General features: G+C 35.3%; 1 protein-coding gene across 1 annotated transcript; it reads left to right on the forward strand.

The window, feature by feature from the left end:
• The first annotated feature begins 20,800 nt into the window (after positions 1-20,800).
• Positions 20,801-21,379, forward strand: LOC114374503 (probable pathogenesis-related protein ARB_02861). The gene is made up of 2 exons (XM_028332161.1): positions 20,801-21,057; positions 21,223-21,379. The coding sequence occupies exons 1-2, from the start codon at positions 20,801-20,803 to the stop codon at positions 21,377-21,379; spliced, it is 414 nt and encodes a 137-aa protein (XP_028187962.1).
• Positions 21,380-22,310: the final 931 nt, after the last annotated feature.

Raw genomic sequence — 22,310 nt, forward strand, 5'->3', positions numbered from 1 at the left:
TTATTGCTTAAGCAAAACAACCAAAAAATAAAAGATGAAGAAAAATTCAAGCCATTTTACCTTGGAGTTTCAGACTATTTTAACTGGATATGAGCGCCCCAAATCAAATGCTCTAATATTAAAAAAACGAACAAACAAACAATAAAAAATATAAATAAATAAAACCCGAAGGTGAACATGAAACTATTAATCTCCAAGAAAAATAAATATAGAAACTGATTGCCCTACGCTTTGAAACGTAGCCCATAGCAGACACAAAAGTAAAGAAGTTTTGATCAGAGAGGTTAGTAAGGGTCATTCTGGTGATGGTTGTTTAATCATGGTCGTCCACAATGGCATATGCAGGCAAATTGCCCTTTTGGGGTACTTTTACAAACTATTTCTTCAAATGGGGTTGTTTTCAAAGTTTTTCCTGCATGGATCTGTTTTCGACGTAAAGGGCATGCATGCAGAAGCAAACCGCCAGTTCCATTGGCGAGTTTGCCGTGTCCGTACTGGACTCGCCAGCCCCATTGGCGATTTCGCCATGCATGGGGAGTAGCCAGTCAAACTGGCGAGTTCCAAGCAGGAGGGCGCAGGCTAGGGTTTTAGGGTTTTAGTTGGCAAGCTTGGCAGGGGGAGGTTTGCAGGGGTTGCAGTCTGCACGCAGGAACTCGTCATTCCCACTGGCACCTTGTAGGGGAACTCGCTATTCCCACTGGCGAGTTGCATTTTGAAAAAAAAAATTCCCCTTATAAAACCTGCACAACTACATTGAGCTGCTCCCTTACTCCATCTCGTGTTCCTCCCTCATCACTTTTGATCCCTCTTTGCAGTGCATTCCTTTCTTCTATTCCTACTACGTGCTTTGTGTTCTTGGTAAGTATTTTCTTAACGGTTAACTTTAAATATTTTTTTGTGTTATATACATGTTAAGTTAATTTTAATTGATATATTAATATTATTTAGGTGAAGTTTTTTACCCTCTTTGCCCTACATTGCTTGGTTGCTCTTCCTACTACGTGCTTTTGGTAAGTGTTTCTTACTGATAACTTAAAATACTTTTGTGTTATATATATATGTTAAGTTAATTTCAGTTGACATATTAATATTATTTAGGTTAGATTTTATAAGTTGTAAGTTATTAGTTGTGCTATATACATATGTTAGGTTAGTTTTAGTTGATTTGTAAATATTATTTTGATAATATTAGTTAGGTTAGTTTTAGTTGATTTGTACATATTATTTTGATAATATTAGTTGTGCTTTCGATTAGTTTTTGATAATATTATTTTGTTTAGATTTTGTAAATTAGTATGGTATTATTTGTTTTACATATGTTTAGATTTTGATAATATTAGTTGTGTTATATACATATGTTACGTTTGTTTATCTTAGGTGGTAATTTTAAATTTTAAGTAGTACCTTCAAATATTAATATTATTTGTGTTATATGTATATGTTATAATTTTAGTTGATATCTTATTATTTGTGTTATACGTTACGTTAGTTTTAGTTGATTTGTTAATATGATTTTGTTGAGGTTTTTTAAACTTGTATGTTATTATTTGTGTTATATATATGTTTACGTTAATTTTAGTTGGTATGTTATTATTATTTGTTTTAGATTTTTTAGGTTTGTATGGTATGTATGGTATTATTTATGTTAAGTTTTTATTGAAATATATGATATGTTATTAATTATATATATATATATATTGTTTAAATTTTTGTTTTCATAGTAATTTTTTGATTTATTTTAATTTATTTGTATAATATATGTTATTTAATTTAAATTTTGTTAATTGGAAAAAAAATTTGGTCATTTATTTAAATTTATGTATGTATTTTAATTTTTAATTTTGTTATTTGTAGAGTATTTTAGTTAGTATTTTAAGTTTTGCATGTATTTTAATTTATTTGGATAGTATATTTAAATTTTATTATTTGTATCATATATTATGTTGTTCAAATTTATGTATTTTGTTATTTATTCATATTTTAATTATTTGGTATGTATATTTAATTAATTTTTTGTAAGTGTACTTAAATTTTTTAATGTAAAATTTTTGTTGTCAATTTTTTGTATCATATTTTATTTTACAGTATCAATGACATCTTCGTCGTCATGTTCATCAAATATACAAATTAAGTCTGGTCCAATAGATGGAGACGTTGTATGGATGCACGCTAAGCATGTTTAAGAACATGTTTGGAATGGAGAAGTAGACAGAAAATTACACATCAGACGAGCTGTCTCCATCTATCAAGGTCAAGAAGAAATACCAGAGGAAATTATTCATTTACTTCGGCAATCTGGTTTTTATTGGATAATGAAGATGGGCTAACTAAAAATAAATGCGTCATTAATTACTGCCTTGATTGAAAGATGGAGGCCCGAAACACATACGTTTCACATGAGATGCAGAGAGTGCACGATTACTCTTCAAGATGTCTCTGTATTATTAGGTCTGCGTGTTGATGGGGCACTATTAATTGGTCCAACAAACCTTGATTGGGCTGATTTATGTGAAGAATTGTTAGGAGTCAGACCACAGGAAGGTGGACTTCAAGGCAGTGTGGTTAAATTAAGTTGGCTGGTTCACCATTTTTCACAAATAAATAACCATGATGGTAACGTAGAACAACTACAAAAGTTTACCCGTGCATGGATCTTTAGATTCATAGGAGGTGTCCTATTTGTTGACAAAAGCAGTAGCAAAGTTTTCCTAAGTTACATGCAATTTTTACATGACTTTGGACAATGCATCACGTATGCATGGGGACCTGCCGTGCTTGCTTTTTTATATAAAGAGATGTGCAACGCTACCGATTACAGAATTAAATCAATCGGAGGTATGTGCATCTTAATCCAAATGTAGGCATGGAAACGATGCACGACTTTGGCTCCAAAGAGGACTCCTCCCGTAATAGAAAATAAATCACTCGGACACAGGTTAGTTGTTTAAAAAATAAGATTTCATTTGAAAATAATTAATAATGTAACACGTCGGCACTGATGATCTCATATTATTTTATAGGTGACTGCGACGTGGAAATCAGCATATTGGCAATGATGATCTGATAGTTTTTCATCGCAAATTGGATATCATGAAACGACATGAGGTAAGAAGATCGTAATGTATTGGTTAAATAATAAATAATATGTCATGTTTCAGTGAAAATTAACAACTGTGTTGTTGTATGCAGTTTCTGTGGGAGCCTTACACAACAATTGTTATGTTAGCGTTGCCTCCAATTTGTTTGATTGGAAGTGTAGCGTGGTGCGCGGTAGAGTGTTGCGACAATTTGGAATGCAACAACCTATTTCCAAGTGTCCTTCGCAACCACTGAATATCCATGGCAAGACGCTGAAAGGCAAACAAGATGAAAATTGGGGACAACTGTTAGCCCCAATGATCAGTCAATGGAACAATCGAGCTGAGTTTAGGGTCGACGTTTATCCTTGACAAGAGGGCCTATTGAGTTTTAACTCCGACTACATGGTCTGGTATAGGCAAAAAACGAAGATTTTTGTCAACCCGAAGAATGCAAACACAGCTACATTGGTCTTTATTTCTTTTTCAATATTTAACTTCAAATTATTTTTTAAAGCATCGCCATTAATTTCCTCACCCTAATAATTGTAGGCTGAAGTTGTGAAGACATTAAAGTATATGGTGTCACTACAAGGGAGGAACACATGGACATTGATGATCTCGTGCCTTATGTGGAGAAGATAATGATTTTATCTGAAGAGCAAGAGAGAATCACTGAGCCTGTGGCACATGGTCCAGCATCAGAGCGTCGATTTCCAGCACAAGAGTTTCACATTCTTCAGTCAAGTGTTGAAACTCGGGGTTTTGGTAGACAAAGGGAGGCTGTTGAAGTGGAAGAAATATCCCAACAAATGGAGGAGCGTGACCATGGAATGTATTACACGCCACCAACATTTTCTCAATATCTTTCACAAATGTATCAGTATCCTTTCGAAGGTCATCACACTGATATGTCTGCAAGCAAACATTCGTTCGGTGGTGTTGTGGAAACATATCCTCATTTTTCATGGCCGACTATGACCCCTTCATAGCAACATGATGCCCCAATGGCAACACCTAACGCCCCATTAGCTCCACAATGGAATGTACCCAGAGCAATACCTGATATGGGTGACTTATTAGGTTTTGATTTGCGTCACAAGTTTTCTGCTAAGGTTGAGCAAGTAGAAGCGGGGAGGCATCGTGGAAGAAGAAATCCTGATCATCAAGGGCGAAGATGGGATCGACCATGTGGCACATCCTCACGTCATCACGGACATCATAATGAATGACTTTCATGTCTCTGTTTAAATTTTTTGTTGTATGTTTGTCATTTGAATTTGACAGTTAATCTATCGTATCTCATTTATTAAGGCTTACTAATGGATACAGTTTATGTCACGTATCAAACTATAATAATAAATAAAGTTTAAAAAAACCAAAAGTAGACAAACGAAAATAACTAATGGTACTAACTAACGATGAATACCAATGTCATATGTGCACTATGATTCAAATACTTCATTGGACTCCTCACTCACTCAACCTGGATTGATCGAAAGAATTTATTTCAACTTCTAAATGTAATTTTATTTCATTAGATGCATCAGTCTCGACATTTTCCACCTACCTATTTGCTCAAATTATAAGGTTCATCATCAGAAGCAACATAGATTTCGAGGGTTAGTGTTTACGATTTAGGGGTTACGGCTTAGGTTTAGGGGTTAGGGTTAGGGTTTAGGGATTAGAGTTAGGGTTTATGGGGTTAGTGTTTAGGGTTTAGGGTTTAGGGTTTGGGGTTGGGGTTTAGGGTGTAGGGTTAAACTACACAAGCCATTAAAAGACTGTTACATTCCAAAATAAGTAATGTTAAAAAAATAACTAAACTACACAAACCAAAATAAGTAATGTTTCTAACTAACAATTTCATTGAAGACCACAAAGTAAATACATTCAAGAGAACTTAAACCAATACAAGTCACTCGTGTAGCATACATAAATCAATTAAATGAATAACTCCCACGGTCATATTGCATTGGACATCGACGCTTGTTGTGCCCTTCTGCTCCACATCTACTACATTTTTGTCGGTGCTCGGATGGTTCGAGCCAATCCATCTCATTCCTTATCCTTGTTGATTTTGGCTGACCTTTTGCACCATTGTGCGGAGTAAGCTTTTAAGATGTGCTTATTTGTGTAAACAACATCTATATATTGATAGTAGTTCATGCTCACGTAACCACAAGTTGCAATAATGTGTGAACATGGATAGTGAAGCACAGAATACTTTCCGCATTGACAATAATGACCATTCAAGTTAACTACCCACTTTTGTCTGCCACGTTGCGTTATAGGATTGAAGGTCTCCTCTACTTCAAACCTTGTGGAGTGGATATCATACACACGAACGATGTGCGAACAAGCTTGTTCTTGATTTTTTCTAAGTTCTTTAACAATCTTAGAACAATATACTTGTCCTTCATTTAACTGTCTTTGGGCTTAGCGACCATGATCAACAAAGTATTTTCGACACCTACTATATGTTGATTTGACCAACGTTGTTATCGGTATGTTGCGACAATCATTCAAAACCTTATTTATACATTCTGAGAGGTTGGTTGTCATGTGGCTATATCGACGTCCTTCTCTATCATAAGCCATCGTCCATTTTTCCTTTGAAATGCGATCAATCCATGTTGCTATGGCTGGACTCAGTTGACGAAATTTTTCTAAATTTTGATCAAGAATGTGCTTGCAAGGAGTGTATCCTGCATAAAATTAGTTAGCAACAACAATTTTAAGTATATATGAAACTTAAATTAACGTGACCATCATAAATGAAATCTTACCCAATTTCTTCAACATTTCTTTTTGTTTGGCATTATTGAAATTGCTTGCTATGTGTCAGACGCAGTAAACATGATAACCGTGGGGAGGTTGCCAACCAAGTGCTTCATTAGTCACAACAGACTTTATACTCGCGTGAAGATCATATATGAGACAAATACCATTTTTATTTGTGACGTGTTCACGCAAGTGTGCCAAAAACCACGACCACGCTGTTAACATCTCACCTTCGACCACAGCGAATGCTAAAGGAAGGACACCACCATTTCCATCTTGTGATGTGGCCATTAAGAGGGTCCCATGGTATTTTCCGTACAAATGTGTGTCATCAACTTGTATTATTGGCTTACAATACTTGAAAGCCTCTTTACATTGACCAAAAGTCCAAAACACTCTATGAAACTGACGGTGTTCATGACTAACCATATTCCCAATAATAAATTTGTCATGTAGTATTTGAAAATATGATCCAGGAGAATGATTTTGCATGTGTGTTAGCCACGACGAAAGTTTCGCATATGACTCTTCCCAATCGCCATATTCTATTGCAATAACTTTTTGTTTCGCCAACCAAGCTTTTTTGTACGACACCTTGTAGGCAAATTCACTGTTAATCCTCTCTTGAATCAAAGAAACTTTTATTGATGGATCTTCTCTGATTGTGCCTGTCAATAAAATAACAAAATTTAAATGACAATTAACACAAAAGTAGCATAATATGAACATAAAATACGTACCTACTACACAAGTGGCAATTAAATCTGAATCAAGCTTCTCGTGATCTTGTGTCATGGTCATATTGAGACATATGTGTGGTCCATCCCATTGTGTGACTTTCCATTAATAAGTTTTTTAAGATAAAATTGCCTCATATAGAAAGGGCAAGGACACTCTACGCTTTTATTCAAGCAACAAACAACATACTTGTTCGATTTGCTTTCAAGAACTTTGAAACTTTGATGCACCTTCATAACATATTGTTTGACTGCATTATTGACCGCATCTTTACTATTAAAATCCATGCCAACATATAATTCTTGGCCAACATTAAAACTCGATGGCATCTCCAAACCACAAATGTCCTCCTCATCAGGATGACTTCGGTTGATATTATTATAATGAAAAGCATCATTCCAAAATGGATTTTGAATTCCTTGTACACCTAATAGTCCAAAAAAAAATTCAAATGATACTTAGTTAGCATTAAATACAATTGTCATCAAATGATAAATGTATTCACCTATTTTTTTTAGAGGAAATTATACCTTTTGCTGGGTGAACAATTCTTACTGGTTGAATCATGTCGGTGACTTCATCATCTGTATCAGATATACCGTCAATACTATCATCTTCGTCTAAAGACTCTTCCACGTATGAGTTAGACACAAGATAATCATCATCATCATCATCTTCATCACCATGTAAATTGCTCACATTTCTTGGCGGTTGCGCCTCATTATTAGATAAGTTATTTCCAAATGATGTAAGAGAATTTGCAGAATGAAACATAGAACCACCAGCCACATCCTTTTCTATGTACAATTCCAGAACTGACATTTGATCCTGTTGTTGAAAACTTTCGAGCATGATTTCAACAACTTTGTCATCACAAATTTGTAACGCAACATATTTTCCAGACACTAAGAATCTACAACCGATAGCACAAATAATTTCATTATTTTCTAACTTTACCTTATCTCCAATTTTTTTCTTCAAAGCATTGAAACTAATTTCACGTTTAATCTGAATCGCTTTTTTACTGCCTTCAAATATTACACCATCATTCTCTTTATATACCCTTCCATTGAAATACATCACTGTTATAACTGAATTCACGATGTACCTACAAAAAAATATTTTAAATAATTAATCATAATAAATTCAAAATAATAAAATGTAATCACAAAAAGTCCTTTTATTGGAACTTGAGATTAAAACTTTATTCTATAAAAAAAATTATTAACTTTAAATAAATATAATGGTAGACACTTAAAAAACATAAACGATTCCAAGGTAGTAATTTTAAAGGAAAAATAAACCATAACCAAAGTTAGTATTATAAATAATTAATCTTAACAATAAGAACTTCAAAATAAAAAAAGGTCATTACAAAATTACTACAAATACATTAAAATAAATATGATGCCAGAAACTTAAAAGTATAAATTTAAAAACGCAGAACTAAACAACACTTTCAAAGTACACATTTTAATTACATACTACACACTTCATATTGAAATTTTTTTCCGCACTAAACATACTTACTTCAAATAAATATAATGCCAAAAAAAATTTTATTTTAAATATCGTTCACGTTGAACACTCATAAATTTTTAACACACACCAACAAACCATGAACATCAACCTAATCTAATTAAAAAATTACTACAACTTCATATTAAAAAAAATTTCCACACTCAAAATACTTCAAATAAATATGATGCTACAAAATTTTTTAGTTTTAAACACTTTTAAAAGTACACGGTTCATCAATTTTTAACACACTAACAAAGCATCAACACCAACCTAATCTAATTAAAAATATACTAAAAACTTCATATTCAAAATATTTTTTTCGGACTCAAAATATTTTCTTCAAATAAACATGATGGCACAAATTTCTTTTATTTTAGATACACACGAACAAGCATATGAAATACAAAGCTAATTTAATTAAAAAATGAATAAAAAATTCACATTCAAACTTATAATGGTCTAAAAAATTACTTCAAAAAAAAATTTGATGCCACAAATTATTTGACTGGAAATTTCGAACCTTATGACTGACAAATTTAAACCTCAACCAGCAAATTTTGAACCTTATGGCTGACAAATTTAAACCTGAAGAAGCAAATTTTGACCTCAGAAGTTTTGAAAATACTGAAATTTTGCTTTCAACACACACACTGAAGCAATTTTGAAGACGCAGGACATATATAAAGAGCCTAAATCGCCAAAGCCACTGGCTATTCCCATTTTCCTAACTCTCCAATGCCAGTGGCTACTCCAATTTAGCCTAACTCGCCAATGGCAGAGGCTACTTCCCTTTAGCCTGCCAAAAGCGCCTGCCAACTGAAAAGCCTGAAAGGTTGAGCCTACACCTCTTGTGCTGGAACTCGCCAGTCTGACTGGCTACTCCCCATGCATGGCAAAATCGCCAATAGGGCTGGCGAGTCCAGTACGGACACAACAAACTCGCCAATGGAACTGGCGGTTTGCTTCTGCATGCATGCCCTTTACGTTGAAAGTAGACCCATGCAAGAAAAACTTTGAAAACAACCCTATTTGGGGAAATAGTTTGTAAAAGTGCCCCAAAGTGGGCAATTTGCCGGCATGTGCAACCTGCAACCAGTTGGGACGTATCCAAGGGGGGCAAGGGCCCTCAGGAACATTTGTGTATATATACAAAAATAAAAATAAAAATAAAATATTAATAAAAGAAAATCTATATAAAAAATATGTTTTTAAGTTGATATTTGTTAAAAAAATTCTAATAGTTGATCATATGATATCTCTAATTTTTTCATAAAATTAATAATAAATACTTTTTAAAATTATTTTTTATTTATTAAATAATTATTTATTAAAACTTAAACATTTAAATAATTATTAAAGGTCATCCTGTTCGGGTAGCTGATATTTTTTATGCAGTCAAATTATCTTCATGGGAATGGTTAAAGGGAAGAATGAAGGGGTTTGTCTATCCTCTTTCTTCCTGGCTTATGTGTCCAACAGCTTGCATCGGTGTAGCTCACTAGTGTTAGGCTTTTTGTTGATGTCACTTGTTTGTGATGTATCATGTGCTTTATGAATATAGGGTTTCTAAGGTAACGAGTGAGGGGGTTCTATGACAGTGAAACTATGATGATTCTCAAAAATCGTCTTATAATATTTTTGCGGTGGCAATTCTATACTATAAATAACTTTGACAATGATGATTTTGTAGAGGTTGTCTTAGAAAGTAGCGTTCCACGATGATTAATAATATAACCGTCGTGGAATGCTTTTGAAATTATTTAAAAGATAAGAGCGAATTGAATCCATTTGTCTATCTCTCTCTCACACACTCATCTTTGGAACTCGAAACGATGCCACATTCCTCACCATCATCATTATCATAGCTTTCCAGACCTTTCAAAATCACCACCATCTTCTCAAACCACCAATCGAAAATTGCATTCATGGCACTGTCATTGATGTCCCCTTCGAACAGGGGAATGACATCCGCTGTGCTAAGCTCTTCATGTTGGACTTCAAGCATGAGGCTTCGTTGCTTTGGAGCGCATGGCATGAGCTGAGGATGAAGGCTTTGATGAGCGTGGTGTTCTCTTCGGGTGTTGGAAGCTGGGGACAGTTTCGTAGTCGATGTCGACGTCTCCGGAGAGGATGGTGATAAAGGTAGAGTCGTAGGCGAAAAGGATTTTCAGTCAACAGTGGGTGGGTCCTAATCCGCTTCCACTTAAAATACTCACAACTCATCCCCACTTAACGCATCTTTCTCTTCCCTCCTTCTTTGGCATTATGGCTAGGTGATCTCCTTTAGCAGATTGCAATGCAAGTTTCATACTTTGCTTCTTTTCTTCAAATCCCATTTTTCCATTTTCAGTTATCTCTTCTTTCGTCTTTTGAATTTGGACTCCCTTTGGTTAGAAAAGAAAAAAAACACTTTTTTTCCTTTTTCTAGATGTTTTTGTTTCGGATACTTGTGTCATAGAAATGTCCCCTTGCTCGAAGGGGGATCAGGATAATTGATTTATACGTCTAGATATATGATCATGATGGACCAACTAAAAAGAAAAGATATCAGATCATGATTTCCCTTTTTTCTCTTTGGAGGGGGATCAGGGGAAGCTAGGATGTTATGATTGCCTAACTTAACAAATTTAGTGGTTATTGGACATTAATGATTATCTTCTAATTCATTGGTTCTGACTATGACCAAATGTTAAATGTGATTCTATGACAAAATTATACTTGTTTTTTTTTAGGTGCTAAGACGAATGGGAGTAGTATTCATTTGTTTCACAAAACAATTAATGCATATGCTATTGGTCCAAAATGATTCGTGGAATTAGGACGTTTAGACACCATCTTTATATCGGTGGCTCTACCGATGTGAAGACTTTGGGGATAGGCTATGGCCTGATTGAATATATACATTTGAGAAAAAATCCCACCAATGACTGATAGCTTTGTGGGAGATAGAATCAGATCAACAGGATTGACTGAAAGAAACCTGGTGATGGGCATCCATATATTAATTTTTTTTCCATTTGATCTGTGGAGGCTGGCATTCCATTGATGGATCCATTTTTCTTTTGTCAAAAGTAAAGAAAATGATGTAATCTTAAGTGTTCTTGTTCTTCTTTTTATTCTCTTGCTTTTCTCTTTTTGCTTCCACTCCTTCTTCTTTTAAAGTTGGACACACATTATTGTGTTCTATGGATCAACCAATGAGGTTTCATCATGACAAGGTTAGAATACATTGGTCGCATCTAGGAAGGAGTATCCAAAGCTACAATAGCATTTGATGGAAAAGCTTTGAAGGCTTTCAGATGGAGTGAGTTCATACTCATACCTTATCCATGTTGGTGGAGTAAAAGTTATCAATTCACGATGTTGGATGAGTTCATGAAGATTTATCTCTATGATAGCATACCTATTGTACTTGCTTTGTTTGTTCTCTATAAAGAATGCCATTGGAAACCTTTCTTCAACAAACTTGACTACTTTCTTTGGTCGGTTTTTGTTAAGTCTGCCTATGTCCAAGTCACATTGGACTATACCAAACAATTGAATCCCTAAGGTTTTGATGTTAGCAAAGTATAAATTTCATGTATTAACCTTTCATGCTTAAGCTATAGGTACATCTATTTCTATGAGATACAAGCAGAAAAGTAAGAACAGAAAGGCTATGGACGATAGGCAAAGTATTAGTCATTGGACGATATTGTCTCAACATCCAATCGTTAGAAGACAAGTGCTTTAGCACTTGGTTCACAGTAAAAAAGCAACAGAATTGTTACTCGATCCTTAAGTACTAAAAACAATCATCAGAAAGTAATGTCCATATGTTCAATAAGTAACATCCATAATTTAAATTGTATTGTATTGGCATTCTTAATTCCTTTTGTCTTATGTTGTTAATGTTTCTTTTGATTTGTACATTGAAAGTTCACTCTAAGCACTAGGCGACACTTGCAGATTGTACTTCTCTAAAGATATGTTGCAGAAAGTGTTTGTGGTCCCCACTCTCTTTCTCTCTCTCTCTGCAAAATAGCGGCCTTGTGTCAAGCACCAAAGCTATTAGACAACGGCTAGCTGGGACCTCTAAACGGATCAAAGCTCTAAAGTCTATATAAAGCTTGAAGATGTTTGCGTTAAGGTTGTCGAATTACAAGAGAATAATCTAAGACAAAACGAACAAAAGTGTTGTAACGTTGTCAATTTGCTCGAGGAAGGAAACTTGAGCGAATTAAGTGAATCTTAGCTTTGCTAAGTTAGCGATTTTCATTGTATTCGAGTTTATTGTGCAAACACTCTTTGAGTGATTAGATTACATTTTCTATCAAACATATATTGTTTGTGAAAGCCAAGAGTGACTTAGTGACAAAGAATACTTGGGTCTTAATCTCAATGAGAGATTAAGGATAGTGCCAGGGGTGGCCTAGAGAGTACTCATTACAGCCATAAGTGGAATAGAAAATACTTGGTTGTAATCAAAGAATTGATTAGTTGAATCCTTCAAGGTTTGAAGGAGAACTGGACGTAGCCTGAAAGTTGGGGTGAACTAATATCAAACCTTTGTGTCTTCTTTATTGCTTCTATATAACTCGTTATTTTCTATAAGTTACTTTTACACTACTGTATCCAAGTTTTGTGAACTGATTTCTTAAGCACAACATGATTTCAAACCCCTTGGACGAAACCCCTCGTCCATTAATATTTATTTGAGAAAAGCTTTCAAAAGTTTTTGAAAGATTAAGTTTTTATCCATCAGACTATTCAACCCTCCCTTCTAGTGTGTTTCAGGAACTTTAGCTGGTAATAGAGCTTGGCCTCTGAGTTAAGCTCTTGATAGAGTAGAGGAAAGAAAATTCCTAAAACGATGGAAGAAGGATATGCTATGAGCAAGCCTTCCTGTGTTCAAGGGAGCCAACTATAACTAATGGGAGGAAAGAATAATTGCTTTCTTTGAATCCACTCACATTGATATGTGGGATGTTGTAGAAAAAGGAAATCACATTTGTTAGGGTTTTATTTCACGTTAGATTCAACTTATAGGTCACGTGTAACCCAATCATGATGTAGTAACTGAACTATCGTCTAGGTCGTCTTCCAAAGGAATAAAAGGAGGGATTTCATGTAATTATTTAACTAAGAATTAGGTTTTTGTATTTTTGTTTTGTAATTGTCATGAAATAAATAACATAAAATAAATTGCAATAAAAATTAATGACGATAAATTAATTAAGTAAAGATAAAAATACTAGACTTAGATGGTAATGTCGATCTTGATGAATGAATGTGTAGGTTTGGACTTGGAATTCTCTTGATCAACTGTAACTTCACAATCCTCTACTCTTCTCTCTTGATCATCCCTAATTCACTAATGTATTCTACCCTAACTCTCGCATGATCGTAGATTCTAAACTTCTTGCCCGATACTCAATCCCTTGGACATACTAACACAAGATTTTAACATTAATGGTCGAGAATTAGCAAGACTTAACCAACATTATTCTATCCCTAGAGATAATCTCAATTAAGTACTTGATTCATGTTCGGCTTCCAACAAGGCTCGCCTAAGCACAAGTCAATTCCTAAATTCATCTATAAGATGATCAATCAAATAAAAACATTAAGTACATAAACAAATAAAGAACTCAAGATGAAGCATTTGAATTGATAGAATTAAAACAAAACAAGGTTCATCCTTTCCTCTCCTAGGTGGAAGGAATTGCACTCATAAAAATAATACAATGAAATCTAGAGTGTCTAATGGAATAATGGAGGTATCTAGTAGGTGGAACTCTAAAATATAATTCTAAAAACTGCTCGAGATTTCTACCCCTTTCACAATGAATGCCTAACCTCCTATTTATAGAATTGTAGCTAGGCTTAATTAAGGAGATAATCACAAGAAGTTAAAAACAAATAATATCTCTAATTAATTCAAGTAATTATCTTCTTATTCAATTGATTTATCCTTAAAAAAATATCTTGTTCTTGATTTTCCTAGCATTTATCTTCAATTTTTGCAATTTCTCCTTCCAAAACTTTATGTTGATTTGGGCCTTTGGAAATCTGACCATAATGACCAGTTTTTGCTGGAAAACTATCAAAAATTCATTAAAAATAACTAAAGCATAAAATTCTACCTAAGACAAAGTAAAAACTAAATTTAAAGCTTATTTTATTCAAAACAAGGCCTAAAGTTAAATAAAATATCAGACAAATGTCACAAAATGCATATGAAAATCCAATAAATTTTTCATTTATCAACACTCCTTTAGATGCTTAGAAGAGCGAGATCCCCAGGGACAAATTGACAAATGATCACAAGTCCAGGTTTCTTCTTAATTCATGTGCAAGGAACGCACTACTTTGCGCTCTATCACAAGAAGAATATTCCAAAGTTTATAGCTCTAGAACTGCCAAACAGGTGCGTTACACCTTAGCCATTACCTACGAAGGGTCCTCTGAGGTAAAACGTAAAAAATTGATCAATCTGACATGTAAGTATGAACTCTTCAATATAGAAGAGGGAGAAGACATCCAAACCATGTTTGGACGCTTCCAAACCATTATGAATGAGCTTTGCTCTCTAGGTAGACACTATGATAATTATGATCACATTGATAAAATCTTACGAAGTTTTTCTAGAAAGTGGAGACCGCGGGTTACAACACTAAGAGCCATCAAGAATCTTGATTCAATGACTCTTGAAGAGTTTGTTGGGATGTTTAAAGTCCATGAGAAAAATCTTCCTCAAGATTAAGGAACAAAGAAAGGGAAGTCGCTAGCCCTTATAGTTGAAAGACCAAAATGCAACTCTGCGTCCAAAGAGTCATCGTCCAAGGCCCTTGTAGTTAACGATGTTTCAGAAGAAGAATACGACGATGATGACTCTAATGAACAAGATGATGAGCTAAGTCTGATCACCAAAAAGATCAGAAAGATGTGAAAAAACAAGAACTCCTCTAGGTTCAACAATTCATCCAAAAGATCCTTCTACAAGAAAGAGAAAAGTCCAATAATTTGTTATGAGTGCAAGAATCCTGGGCACTTCAAGCCAGAATGTCCTTACCTTCAAAAGCCAAAGGATAAGAAGAGGAAATTCTTTGAGTCCAAAAAGAAAAGCCTCATGAGCACTTAGGAGGACCTAGACGATTCATCGTCTAGTGAAGACAGTGAGGAAGAAGCCAATCTATGTCTAATGGCTTATGCGTCCACCAGTAAAGCTGAATCAGCATTAGACACAAGTTCAGATGATGAAGATCACCATCTTGATGACACTATCAACTTTGATGGTGAAGAGATAATATTTGAATCTAGAAAATATTTAATTAAAGGGTACAATCAACTTTTATCTGTATATGCTCACGTCTCTAAAGCTTATAGAAAACTAAACAAGTTTTCAACATCTTGAAAGAGAGCATAGGGATCTTAAGAAAACTCATCAAGCTCATTTAGTTGATTTTTTCTTGGAAACCACTTCAACTAGTGATGTACAAGACACATTTGTTTGTGAGGAGGTCAAGGCATTACTAAACAAAAAGGTATCTAGTGGACGAAAAATATTCTTAAGGATTTTCAAGACTTAGAAGAAAGGGGGAAATCCTTAACCACAACTCTTGAAGATTCATAAAAAGAGCACAAAGTGACAACATTATAAAAAGATCTATTTTGATTTAAACTATAAGCTTAGAGGACATGAGGTCTTAAAGGAACTACCTCTTGAGATTGAAAAACTCTATACGGAGATAGAAACCTTTAAAGATAACCTAGACAAATTTGTTGGAAGTCATGAAGCCCTTAATAAAATTATTAAGGTGCAAAGAAACCCCAAAGAGGAAAAAAGATTGTGCATGGTGAAGAAGTCACTATTTTCTATTATTAAGGTGCTGGCCATGGTTTCAAAGGAAAAAAGATTATGCATGGTGAAGAAGTCACTATTTTCTATTTTTGTGGAAAAGTGGGTCATGAGACTCATAATGCAAGGACCTCCCTAAAAAGAGCAACCCATCAAAGGGTCCATCCAGTGCTTATCAACACCTACAAGCTAACAAAGAAAAAAAGACCCAAAAAGATTTGGGCACCTAAGGGCAAAATAATTCATGTTGCAGACCTCTTTGATAGCAAGAAAGAAGCACTAGCCATGGTACCTAGACAGTGGCTACTCACGACACATGATAGGTGAAAAGTCTATGTTCCAATCCCTAAGCCCTATGTCTGGTGGGATGGTCACTTTCAGAGGGAATCAGAAAGGTCTAATAATAGGTGTAGGTAAGGTTTGTATTCCTTATTATCCTTCTATCAATAATGTTTTACTTGTTAAAGGATTGAAGCATAATTTGTTGAGCATAAGTCAATTGTGTGATAGTGGATACAATGTCACCTTTAACTTTAACAAGGATATGTGTATCATCCAAAACAAGGACAACTCTTTACTCTTGTCTACTAAGAGACAAGGAAATCACTATAAGATTAAACTTGGTGATCTATCCAATCAAAAGGTGTCATGCTTACTTTTAGTCAAAGAGCATTACTGGGTATGGAATAAGAAGTTTGACCATGCTAGCTGGAGGTTAATCTCAAAGCTTCAAAAGCATAGCCTCGTAAGAGGACTTCCAAAACAGTCATATCAAGATGATTCTATTTGTAAAGCTTGCCAGGAAGAAAAACAAGTAAAAAGTTCTTCTAAAGCCAAAAAAGTTGTTTATACTTTGAGGCCTTTAGAGCTTCTACACCTTGATTTGTTTGGACCAACCATGACTGCATCCATCTCTAGATGTAGATATAGTCTGGTCATAGTCGATGATTGCACCAGATGGATATGGGTCAGGTTCCTAACTCACAGGGATGAGTCTTTTGATACCTTCTATAAATTCAGTAGAAAGATTCAAAATGAAAAAGGTATTTGTATCTCTTCAATCAAAAATGATCATGGGGGAGTTTGAAATGATCTTTTTGAAAAATTATGTGAAGAGAATGGTATTTATCATAATTTTTCTACTCCAAGAACACCACAACAAAATCGAGTTGTTAAAAGGAAAAATAGAACTCTTCAAGAAATGGCTAGGACCATGCTTAGCAATCACTCAACTCCTACCTATTACTTATATAACAAAATTTATATAAGGCCAATCTTAAAGAAGACTCGCTATGAATTATGGAAGGGACGTAAACCCAACATCTCTTATTTCCACCCATTTGGATGTCAGTGTTTCATTTTAAACACCAAGGATAATCTTGGAAATTTTGATTCTGCAATTTTACTTGGATGTGATTTTGTAATCTTACTTGGATACTCTAAATCGTCCAAGGCATATAGAGTGTATAACTCCAAAACCTTGAGTGTGGAATAGGCCAGTCATGTAAAATTTAATGACAACAAGCCTGACATCACAATGTCAGAGCTGGATGAGTCCTTTGTGGAGATGAAAATAGAAGATATTGTTAAGTCTGCTGCTATGTCCAATCAGAACCAACTTTTGTCCAGCTCGCCAGTGGACGATCAACCTGAATAAGTCAGAGAACCAATTGGATGCTTGCTGAGGAATCATCATCAGAGTCCCAGATCATTGGTGATCCTAAGTACAAATTCCAAACAAGGAACTCTCTCAAGCACACAGTGCTACTTTCCAAGATCAAGCCAAAGCACATAGATGATCCCATGTCTGATGAATACTGGGTCAAAGCAATGCAAGAAAAGCTGGACAAGTTAATGAAGAATGATGCCTGGAAGCTTGTAGAATGGGTGTTTAGAAACAAGCTAGATGAAACAGGTAAGGTTATGAGGAACAAGGCTAGGCACTTGGCCAAAATTTACTCACAACAAGAAGGTATAGATTATAGTGAAACCTTTGTTCTTGTTACTCGTCTAGAGGCGATACACATTTTACTATCCTTTGTTGCTCATCATGGTATAATGTTATATCAAATGGACGTAAAAAGTGTGTTCCTTAATGGACTTATCAAGGAAGAAGTCTATGTGGAACAACCCCCTAGGTTTGAGAGTTCTATCTACCCTCATCATGTATTCAAACTTAATAAAGCCTTGTATGGTTTAAAGCAAAGATTATGGAAAGGTAGATACTACTCTATTTCGTAAAGATTATAGAAGTCAATTCCTAATCATCTAGATATATGTGGATGATATCATATTTGGTGCTACTAATAACTCTCTGTTTGAGGATTTTTCAAAGCTTATGCAAGCAGAGTTTGAGATGACTATGATGAGAGAATTGAAGTTCTTCCTTGGACTTCAAATCAAGCAAATAGACGAAGGCATATACATACATCAAACCAAGCACATGAAGGAACTTCTGAAGAAGTTTAAGATGGACGATGCAAAGCAAATGAAAACCCCTACGCATCCAACCACTGTACTTGGACTGGGCAAAGAATCAAAGTAGGTGGACGAAAAGACATACAGAGGAATGATAGAATCACTTCTATATCTCACAGCATCCAGACCTGACATTATGTTCAGTATGTCTTTGTGCAAGATTCCAAAAGGAACCAAGGGAAGTTCATTTATTTTATGTGAAACACATATTTAGATATTTTATTGGAACTCCTAACCTTGGTTTGTGCTTTAAGAGAGAAAAGGAATACAGGTTGCTTGGTTACTGCAATGCAGATTTTGCTAGAGATATAGTGGAAAGAAAAAGCACCAGTGGAGGTTGTCACTTCGTTGGTGGATGCTTAGTTTCTTAGACAAGCAAGAAACAAGGGACAATAGCTCTATTGACAGCAGAGGCAAAGTATATATCAGCTGTAAGTTGTTGTTCTCAACTCATGTGAATAAAACATCAACTTAAGAATTACAACTTGTTTGAGAGTAAAGTTCCTATCCTTTGAGATAATACTGCTCCCATAGATTTTTCTAAAAATCCCATCATACATTCACGTGCCAAACACAAAAATAAAACATCATTTCATAAGGGATCACATTCAGAAGGGTACTGTGGAATTACAGTTCCTTTTACTAAGGATAGGCTAATCTCTTTAAGAGAAAGGCTTGGCATGTTCCCTGTGGAATGAAGTTTCAAATCCATGTTTGAAGCCTTAACAAATCACTAAGCATCCAGAGGACCTATTGTCCAATGAGCTTAGTCAATATTGGTGCACTGCACACATGCATCCAATGTATGGATTGTGACCCTGGACACAAGTTTAGTTAAACGCAATGTTTTGAGTACACTTGTGTTGAGTCACCTAAAGCGGGTTAGATTTTTTTTTTAAATAAAAAACCCATATCTTTTCAACTTCCCTTACGACATCTTTCTCTCTCTTCACGCTAAACACTTAACCATTACCATCACTCATCATTACGACCTTTCACTATCAAAAACTTCTGCAAATTCTCTCTCTCAAAAACCTCTCTGCACCCTAACCTTTCTTCCTCTTAGAAACTTCCCGAGACCCAAGCTGTCCAAGCCACACCTAACTTTGGAAACAACCCTCCATTTTCTTCATCCAAGGATAGTTCCCTAGTTCGTATGACAAGACCTGCACCTGTGACTATCCTTGTTGCGAAAGCCACAATGAAAGATAAGGAACCACGAGTTCATATCGAACACTACTTTGATATCGACTCATTGGAAAACGTTGGCTACATCATCAAAGCCCACCTCATGTTGTGTGTCATCCTTCACTTCCGTGAAGACCCCAAGGTGTATAGCAACGAAGACAATGGAGGCCACTTTGTTGGAAAAGTTCTAGGGATATTAGTAAAGTTGACTACTGAGATGATTGCTCAAGCCATTGGCTGCAAGCGTCGCATAACCAAGTTTGTGAACAACTAGGGAGATGAACTTGAGGACCACATTGGGCACTCCTTACAGGAACCCAACTGGGCTAAGACCCCAAGCTGATATAGAACACTGCTGGAATATCTGCTTCCAAAGCACATCCAACTCTTCACTCCCATGTCCAAGTTTGTTCCTTTAGTCTATTGTCATTAAGCTTTTCCTTTGACTAAGGATGACATCTTTAATGTTGGGATTATTATGATGCAATGTAGGCTGACTAACCAGTGGCCAAGCTATCCTCCTGGAATTCATATTAGACCCACCATTACCAAAAAGTCCATGCTAGATTGCATCACTCCGAGCTTGCCTCAATTTGACCTCAAAAAGAAGAAAGGCAAGGTTCCTCCTTACAACAAGCCTATGCTTCATCCTGGTCCAAAGGACACTATTGCCTTGCATCCAATTCCTTACGATTGGAGTAGGAACTTCACCAGGGATGTTGCTAAGAAGATTATTGCTCTGAAGCTAGATGTTGAGTTTGATCAAAATGGTACCATGCTTTTTTATTTTAAAGACATGTATGAATACTCTCATCTTGCGTCCACTTCAGAGTATGACAAGGAAGACACATCCAATGACATGCGTATGGTGCAAATCCTGCATCCAGCCAAGATTTATAGATTCAATGATTGGTAGATGTGCTTCCTGAGGCAAGAAGGAGATAACGAGTTCAATCAATGACTCATCCATGATATTCCTCCTCTTTGTTCCTAGTTTGTCTTTAATTTGCACAAGTATTCAGAAGCTGCAATGAGAAGAGCAATTGTAACTGCTTGGGCAAGGTTTCCCACACTCAAAAAGCATTTATTCTCTCTTGATCAAAACCCTTGGGTTCCAAGACAAGGCATGGCTGCTGAACTTTAGAGAAAACAACTCAAACTCAACCGCCAGCTAATGGAGATGCAAAAAGTGCCTGAAACCAAGCAACAACAGAAGAAGCTCAAATCTAAAGAGTTTTTCAACAATCTTCATGCATATCTTGGACTTCAGGTCGATGTTGTTGAACCTCCACTGGTTAAAGTCACTTCACAACCTCAACCCATCGTTGAAGATGAATTAGCCATGGTCAGCACTTCCATTACTCCTCGTGAGATAACTCCATTGACCACCTTTGCTCCAACGAGTGTGTCTAAGGAGAGAATTCAAGATTTGTTGCACCTTCAATAGGCCAACCTGGAAGAAATAATGGAAAGAAGGTTCCTTATTGAACGCATGGAAACCAATTTTCTGTAAAAAAAAAAAAACACTTTGGAGTCCTCACTCAATTCCTTCAATGACTTTGTGCTTTTCAATATGAACTTATTAATGCAACAAAGGCTACCTCTGTCCATCCAGCCACTTCCGCCGCCACCAACCTCTATTCCTGCACTTGTAACCACTGTGAATCTTGTGCCTGTGCCTCCACCTCCATCTTCACCACCAAAGTCACCACCAACTATCCCTCAACCTTTGTCCACTAAAGGTTGGCCATGATGGCCAAAGTCATTTCCTTTTTCTCTTCAAACCGTATCTTTCGATAATGACAAATGGGGAGAAAGTAGAAAAGGAATTTTGATTTATAAAACACTTGTACTCATTTGACTTTATAATAAAACAAGTGTTTTGGTGGTCACATATGTGTGTTTTCATGCTTTTTAAATTTTCCTACACATATTCTCTGATACATGCATAAGGTAAAGAACTTAAGGAGAGTATCCTTAATCCTCACATAATTTACTCATTCATTCTAATAACATATTGATGTGTCATTATTTTCTCCTATTTCATAACCCTTTTTGTCACCATTTTAATTACTGATTAGCCTTAATTGTCAAATTAATTATGCAGTTTTATTATTTGGGCCTACTTGACTAATTTTGTGTTTTTAATTTAATTTTAGGAGAATTATAAGCAATTGGGCTTGAATCCGGAATTGGGTTTGGACTTGAAGAGAGCAGACAATTTTATTTTATCAAATCTTATCTTATCCAGATTTTATTTCATCTAGATTTTATTTCTTCCAGATTTTATTTCATCCAATCTTATCTTATCTTGTCCAGATTTTATTTTATTTCGTTTATGGGCTTGGACTTAAAATAGATTTACAAGCTTTGGGGCTGAGGACCTATATAACAGCACCAAGGTTTTAGTTTAGGGAGTTTTTTTTGGACAAGAGAATAATTCTAGGGTTTTAGAATTCCAGTTTTTACTGTTCATGCACACTGTTCACGTAGAATAAATTTTTTTTTCTGCAATTTCGTTTCTGCTTCAATCTACAATTTCGTTTTCTAATAATTAATGGAAGGCTAAGTCTCCAGAGTTATTTTCTCTTGAGGATAAAGCACAGCTCTCTTTGAGGTTTTATTATTACTATTGAATTCTGATCAATTTTTCCTCTTCACCAATTACTCTGTATTTGTTGCTA

Source organism: Glycine soja, chromosome 2 (genome assembly GCF_004193775.1).
Source record: "Glycine soja cultivar W05 chromosome 2, ASM419377v2, whole genome shotgun sequence".
Classification (NCBI taxonomy): Eukaryota; Viridiplantae; Streptophyta; class Magnoliopsida; order Fabales; family Fabaceae; genus Glycine; species Glycine soja.

What these genes read in the sequence shown, in the direction of transcription:
- LOC114374503 (XM_028332161.1), top strand. Translation starts at nt 20,801, where the DNA reads ATGGAGATGCAAAAAGTGCCTGAAACCAAGCAACAACAGAAGAAGCTC. An exon ending in AAGGAGAGAATTCAAGATTT is followed by an intron (nt 21,058 to 21,222) that starts GTTGCACCTTCA and finishes AATGCAACAAAG; the next exon opens with GCTACCTCTGTCCATCCAGC.